The 9,207-nt window shown below is 49.6% G+C and overlaps 1 protein-coding gene across 1 annotated transcript in view; it reads left to right on the top strand.

The window, feature by feature from the left end:
* The window catches only part of LOC104492492 (voltage-dependent T-type calcium channel subunit alpha-1H-like), a gene marked incomplete at both ends in the record, with an annotated part of 35,132 nt that overhangs the window by 10,166 nt on the left and 15,759 nt on the right, over nt 1–9,207 (top strand). The window contains 4 exons of the mRNA XM_010135059.1: nt 488–639; nt 2,583–2,692; nt 3,797–3,930; nt 4,454–4,524. Coding sequence (XP_010133361.1) covers nt 488–639; nt 2,583–2,692; nt 3,797–3,930; nt 4,454–4,524 — 467 coding nt within the window. The remainder of the gene's footprint in view (nt 1–487; nt 640–2,582; nt 2,693–3,796; nt 3,931–4,453; nt 4,525–9,207) is intronic.

Genomic DNA, 9,207 nt, shown 5'->3' with positions numbered 1-9,207 from the left:
GAGAGATGCATATCAGAGACCAGACCGAGGAGACCTGCCCTAAGCCTTTCCTCTAAATGGAGTTGAAGCTTCGCTGGGTTTGAAGCTTTTCTCTGACTTTGGGTCTCATTTCTACCTTGCTGCTCACCCTTTCTGGTTTGTGGCAAGAGTCTCATTAAATGAAGAGGTTGTCCTCTAGCATGAGACAGAGCAGGCAGAAGAGAGAGCACTTGGGGGAGAAATGGACCTGGTTGTCAAGGGTGTGGAGGTCCCTCCTGCAGGCACAAGAGGTTTGGCTCAGCCTGACCACCCCCTGCCCATGGTTCTTGACGGTTTTAGCTAAAAGTGTTTGGCCATTTCACGTGGCTTGCTTGAGTCAGTTCTCTCATGTGCTGAGTCTGGGCGTGTGTAAGACATGAAGACATGACCCTCAGGCCACATTGTGATGGCTGCCAAGCACGCAGCCAAGTCTGCATTTATTGCATTGCCTCTTTCTTTTCTTCTGCAGAAGCCCAACGCAGGCCTTACTACGCTGACTATTCCCCAGCGCGGAAGTACATTCACACCCTCTGCACCAGCCACTACCTTGACCTCTTCATCACATTCATCATTGGGGTCAATGTCATCACTATGTCAATGGAGCACTACAACCAGCCAAAGGTAAGAGCCCCCCATCGACGTGCTGGCTGTGAAACACAGCAGTGGAGGGTAGCAGAGAACCTGAGGACCATAAATTCTTCCCTTGGGTTCCCGTTGGCCAGTGAGGTCTGCAGCCAGCCCTGCTTCCCTGGGACCATTTGCCAGCGTTTGAAACCCTCAGCGTGGCAATCCATCCAACTCCAGGCCAGCTCTGCCATTCGGGAGTCACTTGTCCCAGCCAAAAGCTTGATTTTGCTGCTCTTGCCTAAAAAAGCAGAGAATAAGGTGAATGGGGAGTGAGCTAAAGTTTTACTAGGAAAAGACCGGTCTAAATATTTCCTCTTGTGATCCCAGCCGTGACTGACCCTCAGACTAACAGAGCCCAGAGTTGTAGAATATTCCATTAGCAGACACAAACGTGAGGTTAATGCATGCACAGCAACATTTCCTTTCCTCAGTGACTTCAGAACAAACCAACTCTTAAGCACAACCCCTCTCTCTGTATCAGAAAATCCTTTCCCAAGAAAACCTTGAGCGTAAATCATGCAGCCTGTCCATTTTGCCGCATAGATTAATCTTCCATCGCTTTGTCTTTCACCCAGCTCTGGGCTCAGTGTTTGCTTTTCTGGTACTGCGCCGTCTGCCAGGTCACCTGCAAACGCCTCCTGGCAGCGCAGCCACAGGGACACTGACCCGCAGGGTAACACCTGCGTGTTTTACGCCAGCTGACTGTGTGCTGTTGTTCTGCCCCCGTAATTCCTCTGCGAAACCGCCTTTGTTGTGCATGTAAATGTTATTTGCCCAGATTAGGTCTTATTTATACTGGGTTTATATTCAGCAGTGTAAATCTGAACGCAAACCATCGGCGAGAGCCGAGGCTCGGGCAGCATGCTTCGGACAGGACAGAAAATCGTCCCGCATTCTTTGAAGTTGCCATTTTATTTTAGGCACTGGAACAAAAATAGGGATAGTAGCGCACCGAGGAATGCCAACATCTGAAGGACTTTCAGCTGCTGCTCCCCAAAAGTCAGTGCGTAATCTTATGTAGCTGGGGTCAGCGAAGCACAGGCGTCAGTCACACAGATGTGACGAGAAGAGCTCTCCGTGGCCTGAGGTTCCTCTCTCAGCAAAGCAGACATCGCTTTGCAGACTCCTCTGATGCATCTTATTTCTGTTCTGATGCTCGCTGTTAGCTTTTGTTTATTGTAAGAGACCTGTACCACAGTTAACTAAACCCCCTTCCCTCCCTCCCTTCCTCCCTCCTCTCCCCCAATCCTGACCCAACCAAAAAGCCATTTCACTCTCCCACTGTCTATTTTAAGGCTCCAGCAAGATTCTTTTGCTTTGTTGGTCCACGGTTTCAATGAAATCCGTTATAAACACTCATCATCTTCAAGTATAAACACTGCGGATTCCTGACTTCCGAGAGCAGCTCTAGAGAGAGCCTGAAGGTTGCACCAAATATGGACATGCTTTGCCCAGCTCTCAAGATGTGACATTTTTCAAGGCAAGATTTAATCCTTCTCCAACGTTATTTATTTTCCTGAGTGTTTCAAGCAAAACCGTTGTGCTAAGGATTGCCACGCTGGCATAAAGAAACGATCCATCAAGTCTTTTCGTCTACCCGAGGTCAGGCAGTTCAGAAGGAGTAAACTTTATTAGGGAAGGGCTAAAATTTTCTCTCGTCCCAGACTCTGAACTATTTATGAACTGAAGTTGGAGGACCGAGAGCTTGTCACATTCAGCACAACTGGAATTAGTGCTGATGAGGTTTTTGCTGGCGTCAGGGTCCAGTCCTTTATTTGAGTGTTGCTGGGTGATTTAGTGCAGGTTTGTAACTGAATTCTGCAGGTTATCGTAACTTTTCTTCTCACAGCTCTGTGCCTGTTCCACCCTCGCCGCTCTGCAGGGGCTCTAGGGAAGGATTGCTTGTGCTGGTCTAACTGGTGTCTCTCTCTTTGCAGTCCCTGGATGAAGTCCTGAAGTATTGCAACTATGTCTTCACCATTGTTTTTGTGTTCGAGGCGGTTTTGAAGTTGGTGGCATTTGGTTTTCGAAGGTTCTTTAAGGACAGGTGAGAGGATTTTAAATTCCTGCGTGTGTAGAGCTGTACTGACCCAGTCTCGAAGCCAGATGCTGGGTAAACGTAGCGTTACTATGGTTGTACTACATGCTGTGTGCAAGAATGAGCAAAGAGCTCTCTCCGTGGGTGCAAACTTTATAGTGCAGGAACTCAAAACTCTAGGAGCTGCTGGTACTGCCTTGCAGAAGGAACTCAGGATATCTTACAAAATTCTAGATATTCTCTTTCCCCCCAGTATCTGCCTCTCCACCAGGTCTGACCGGCTCAGCTTAGAGGTCAGAACCAACCTGTTGGCATCAATCCAGTCCTCAGAAGAGTAGTTTTGTCAGCCTAAGGTCACAGAGTTCCTCAGAACAAGGCTCCTTTGCGGCCCAAACCAGCCCCTTTGTAGAGTGCTGGCTTTGGGAAGCCTTTGGCACAGACAGAGGTAGTTGTGTTCAGCCCCACTGCCTTCAGATCCCAGCTGCAGAGACCACACCGCTCTTATTCTGCCTCACGCTTAGCCAGAACTGTGTATGAAAGCACGTTGTGGTCTGGAGACTTGCTGGCAAGCAGGGCAAGATTGGAAACTTCACCAGATCAGCTTGTTTGCCTCATTTATCTTGACTGAGTGGCTGGAAACTGCTGGGAGCAATATTACTTGTGAGGGAAGTCGCGTAGGAAAGACACTCAGTTTCTTCACATCTCACAGTCTGTCTGCTGGTGGGAAGGTCCTCTCCAAGGGCTAGGTTATAAATCGAGCAGAGGAATCCAAGAGACAGGTGACATTACATGGGTATTGCCTCTTGTCAAAGGTCCCTCTACCCTAGTGGTACCTTGTCCCTGAGAATGGATCCACATGGACAGCAGAGGGTTGATAGGGACTGGGAAGCAGGCAGGGACACTTCCCAGTCACGACCTGCAGCGGTGGCTCAGAGGCTGGCTGTGCCAGCTGCGGTGAGTTGGTTTTGTACCACATGGATCATGGGCCCAGATATGAGAGAGAAAGGCTTTGGGGATTTGCTTGTGCTTGTCATTATCAGATGATTCTCTGCTCTTGGGTGTCTGTCCGGTATGACTATTTTTTTTTCTGTCCTTCTTCTCTTTGTCCTTTAGGTGGAATCAGCTGGATTTGGCCATAGTTCTCTTATCAATTGTGGGAATCACACTGGAAGAAATTGAGATGAATGCTGCACTGCCCATCAATCCCACAATAATACGCATCATGCGGGTGCTGAGAATAGCGAGAGGTATGGTCTGCCATGTAGCTCTCCAGCCATCCCTCCAGGCATGCCAGGAAGTGGTCTGGCCGTTCGTTCTTCTAGTCCTGCTGGTTCAGTTCGATTTGAGAGCTGTTTGGAGATGAGGCTGCAGAAACATCAATTCAGAGGCGAGCTAGGTGGGGTTTCATGGGTGTTTCCAGTGGCATCTTCACTTGGTCTCTAATTCAAACCTGGGACCATAGACCTTTTACACCGCCACCAGACAAGAGCAGGAAGTGGTGGAGAAGGCAGGATCAGAACCTGAGCTTCACTGCTGAAGCGTCTCCTGCTAGGGCACGCTGGAGTTCTTCTGGCTTTGGTCTGTGTTACTGATGTCCTTAACACTAACTGGTGTCAGGATGTTCCAATGTTCTGTGGGCCCTACCGGGACGCAGTGAGCTTGCCATCTCTATGAATAGACCCAGAGAGATGTAAACCCTCCCTATAAGATCTGAGGTTTTGCTTGAAATATTTCACAGCCCTGCTGACCAGCGTTTGATTCTCATTGCAGTGTTGAAACTGCTTAAAATGGCCACTGGAATGCGAGCGCTCCTGGACACCGTGGTGCAAGCGCTTCCCCAGGTAAGCCCCCAGACTTCATCCATGCCCAGTGGGTTGCCCTTGGTGGACTGGACCATTTGGGCCTGGGGTCAGCCCTGTGCCACCGTGTTTGGTGGGCACTGGAAGGCACCTGGGGAGGGTATCAGCTTTCTCTGCTGCCACCAGTGCAATGGTAGCAGAGTTTTGCATGGCACATCCTGCTCACTTAGTGTGTGTTAGATGGGAGAACCAGAATGATGGAAAAAGAGTTATCAGAGAGCCAGCTGCTGTAGGCAGAGCTCTTATAAAACACAGGTTTCACTGGCAAGCCCAGCAAACACAAGGACAGGCAGAGGAAGCTGTTGGTGAGAGCTTCCAGCTCAGCTGTTTGCTTTGAGACACACACACAACCATGTTTATTGACAACTATTGACAGAGGAGCTGCAGACTTTACAAGGCAAATGGGGGAGATGTTTTTGAGTTTTTGAAGCTTAAGGCGGGGTCTAAAATCACCATATTCTCATGAGCTGTGAGAGGAACAATGATGCTGCCGGTCTTTGATAGGATCCTTCAAGCGTTCAGCTGCTGGGACTGCATTTTCATGGATCCATTTATTTGAAGACAGAAGGAAAGAAGTGTTTTTCTGACTTGCACTTCTCCCTCAGAAGGATCTAAAGCACATCAGAAGAATTCCAAGAAGCTTAGGGTTCCTTTGTTTTCAAGCTGTTCTGCTAGTTTGTGGTTTTGATGGTCTGAGTCCTAATTTTTCAGCCCTTAGAGTCAGCTCAGCTGCGTACACATCCCAATTTCAGGATCATGTATCCCAGCAGGCAGTACTGGAAACATTTACTACTATACTTTACCCTGAAGTGAGAACCAGTATGAGGTGCCAGGCCACCAGAAATGAGGCAGAGGAACTCTGCAGCCTTCTTCTCTGAGCTGGCAATTCAGAAGAGCACTTTTAGGACGCAGAAGCATGGCAAGACGAGTCCTTGGTTTTCAGGCCCTCCAAAACACCCTGCAGCTCTGTCACCGGAAGGAGCTTTATGGGTGGGCCCACTCCTTTCTGTATAGTGTGTCCTGGGATGGCCTGGGTGATGTCCTGGGATGCCCCATACACACAGGGAGATAGCAGCACACTGTGGTGGGCATCACATCTGGATCAGCTTCAGGTGCCTGCAGAGGGATCACCGCTCAAAGGCCAGTGGCAGCCCTGTGGCTTGGCCAATAGCAGTCACCAGGTAGGGATCTCTTCTAGAACAGGAGTGGCCGTATGAGAATCACTAGAAGTAGTATGTGTACATACCCCAGTACAGCCCGCTGAGTTGGTTGCTAAGCCCGAAGAAGCCCACGATCTCTTCAAAATGAACTGGGGAATTTCTTTTTCTTGGAAAGACCCGTTTACTTTTCATCACTCCCATAAAGACGTTCCTAATCTGAGACATTTGCCCTTTGGCACTCAGATTTCCCTCTCAGTGAAGGATTTTGGCTGAGAATAAAGCATGGAATTCACCAACCTGACCCCTCTTTTGGCATGTCAAGAAAGCATTCGGTTCGGGTCTGTTGTTTTTCTTTCGAAAGCATTGTGATGACTGAGCGTATTTTCTCTCTCTCCTTGTTTTCTTTCTCCCCCCAAACAATAGGATGGCTGCCGTCCAGGTTTTCTGTTTCTGTGGGGTGTTTTTGCAGTTTACTTTCAAACCAAAGTCTCTTTTAAAGGGAAATCCCCAGGGATATTCCAAGCAGATTAAAATGCCGTTTTGTCCTCCTGTGAAATGGAGAAAATGAGAAGGGCGGTTTGGGAAGACCTCTCCAACAGCAGTCACTCTTCATGAAGCTACAACTTTCGTTTCAAAGGCAGGGGAAGGGTTCCTACCCCGACTAATCTAGCAGCCTAAAACCACAGCTGGAAAATCTTCATTGGATGTGCCTGCTAAGTGACAAGAAAAATGAATTTGATGTTTATTGCTTAAAGTTTTGGAGGAAATTCTTTGTCTGGTGTATGTAGATTGTCCATGTATGGGCTTAGTGTGACAAGGTATTGTCACTGCGGTACACCTTCTCTTCTCTTCTCTTCTCTTCTCTTCTCTTCTCTTCTCTTCTCTTCTCTTCTCTTCTCTTCTCTTCTCTTCTCTTCTCTTCCCCTTTGGGTTATTTTCATCAGCTTCCTATTTGCTTTTATTAGCAGCAGAGATAGCTTGAGTAACACTTGAAGAACCATTTTTTTCTCACTGGCACATTAATTAAGTGCAGGACGGTACAGTATTCCTCCTCTTCATCTCCAAAGTTTGGAACTCCCCCCACATGGACTCTTATCCCAAGAAAAAGAGTTGAGAACTCCTCGTTCTATCAGTGCCCTGAAGGACAGAATTTGTGGTTTGCTGCTGTCCAGGAGTTTGACTTCTTGGCACTGTCATTCCAGTGCTTATCTCAGCTTCAGCTCTTGAAGAGGTTTTCTGGCACTTTCTAACACCAGTTGTGGGACAGAAACAATAGGCTGCTTTTGCCAGATGCTGAAAACCCACGACAATTGTGAAGCTCAAAAAGCAAGAATAGACAAGTCTTACCAGCAAGCATTGCAGATGAGACAGATTCGGGAAGACTGGGGGGGTGCTGTCTGCACACTGGAGATGTGCCTGAGAGATGAGGCAGTGAAGCAGAAACCATTCAGCTCAAAACCCACCGTTCTGCTGGCTCTTAGCACTGCAGGACCGAGTGGCTGCACAGCAAGGGGAGCTCGTTCAGTTCACTAGCTGGCCTTGTGGTTGCACCACTGAGGTGACTTCAGCCTCCAGGGTTGTCTGTCTGGCCCTTTCCACTAGCCCTGGAATTCACACAGATGGCCTCCGTCTTGCCAAGCAGACAAATGTGTCCATTTTCTCTGGGGTCTTGTGTGTAAATCAGCCTGTGTTTTCCTGCCGCCAGGATTATTGCTTTGGCTGGAGAGTGCTGGAAGGAAGATTAGGAGGACTTGTGTCCTTGGAAAGGATTGGCAGGGGCTTGGTTTTCTGAGGAATTGCTCTTGACAGGCATCCCAGGGAGCTGGACAACTGAAATGCCAAGGTGTGGGCCAGGGATGCAGAAATAATTGATGGGAGAAGAGGAAGAGAGGAGCTGCAGCGTGCTTCAGTGGGGCAGCAGATGACACGCCGTTCATCAATGCCTCTCCCAAGGCAAGGAGAGCAGAGGCCAGCAGGATCTGGAAGGATCTGGGTAGGATCAGACAGCTGACAGTGCAGCAGAGGAGTGGCAGTGACTGGGTGACTGGTGTCCCATTGTACATGTACCCAACCCAGCGTCGCTGCGTAGCTCAGAGGTGGAACTCTGGTGGGACATGTAGTGGATTTAGCTCCTGCAGTGTCACTTTGGAGGAGGCAAAAAAACTCCTAGCAGTGATGTCTGCAGGAGTAAAGCTGAAAGAGCCTCCCCAAGCCACGCAGGGGCAGGGGGAGAAGGGCTTTGCTGGGTGTGTGGAGAAGAGAGTCCCTTTCCTTGCTGCTGAGCGGGTTATTCCAAGGCTTTTGCAATGGTAGATCACAGCTCCAGCTGGGATGCACTGTGGTAGCTGCTCAGACAGCCCCTCTCTGCTCCTCTGGGTGGGATGGAGGACTCTGCCTCTCGCCTTGCACGTCCCTCTGTCCAGGAACATGGGCATTTTTGTCAGCAGTATATCTCAGCCAGGATGCCAGAAAATGGAAGTCCAGGAGGAATAACACACTCACCGGTGTCTCCATCTCCCCTTGTGACTTCTCTGAAGTACTTTAGGGCATCAAGAATATCTCCAAGATGTTCTTCATCTCTGCTTCACTCCCCCCAGGCCTCAGTGCTGGAGTCACAGAGAATGATGGATAGTCCCTGGCTGCCAGAGGGAGGGTTATCTGTGGCGTGCTCTACCCAGCCAAAGGCACCAGCCCAAGTCAGGGGGAGTTTGATGGAGGAACAGAGCATGGGCTGACCTGCTCAGAGCTGCTAGAGCAGAACCACTTCTCGGAGCTTGCTTTGATGACCGCCTGCCAAAGCTGAGGTTGCTGACCAGAGCTGGATCTCTGTCCCTGATGGAGAGTCCAGCACAAGCATCCCAGCCTTTGGCTGATGGAGAAAAGGGCCTGGAAATGCTCCCATTCCTCCCAGCAACATGATTCATGCATGATCTTTTTCTTGTCTGGTCTCAGTAGATCTCAAAGTGCTTCAGAAACATTAATTACCTACCCACAAGGGTATTACAAATGGGTACGTTGAGTTACAGGAGAGGAATGACTCACGTAAGGTCACAGACACACAGGCAGGCTGCCTGCCCTGCTACTCGGCAGCTGCTGGATGACCTCCCTGCCTCCTCCTCAGCCCGTCTCTGAGATCATGCTGTGGGTCCTCCTCTGCTCAGGCCTTGGTGAAGGCCATGGGCTGGAAAGTACCTTCCTGTCCTTTCCCGAGAGACATGTACCAGAGAGCCACGGGCTAGCACTGACAGAACATTTGATCTGGAACCGACTTGTACCGATTAGGAAGAGGCAGAAGCTACACAAATAGACCAAGAGGTTTTGCTGAAGCACCTAAGCAAGAGGTGAGCCATTTTGCTCAGCCACATGGTCTTGAGCATCCAGTGTTGGCAGGCTGCCCTCTCCAACCTCAGGAACCACGAATGGCCTGCGCATACCCGTGTGGATGACACATCTGCAGGGGCTGGGGCAGGCAGCGGGGTGTTCTTGTGCCCCTGGGGAGACGCCC

The sequence above is a fragment of the Buceros rhinoceros genome, unplaced genomic scaffold, assembly GCF_000710305.1.
Source record: "Buceros rhinoceros silvestris isolate BGI_N320 unplaced genomic scaffold, ASM71030v1 scaffold15034, whole genome shotgun sequence".
In the NCBI taxonomy this organism is placed as follows: domain Eukaryota; kingdom Metazoa; phylum Chordata; class Aves; order Bucerotiformes; family Bucerotidae; genus Buceros; species Buceros rhinoceros.
This window is presented reverse-complemented; position numbering and strand designations above follow the sequence as displayed.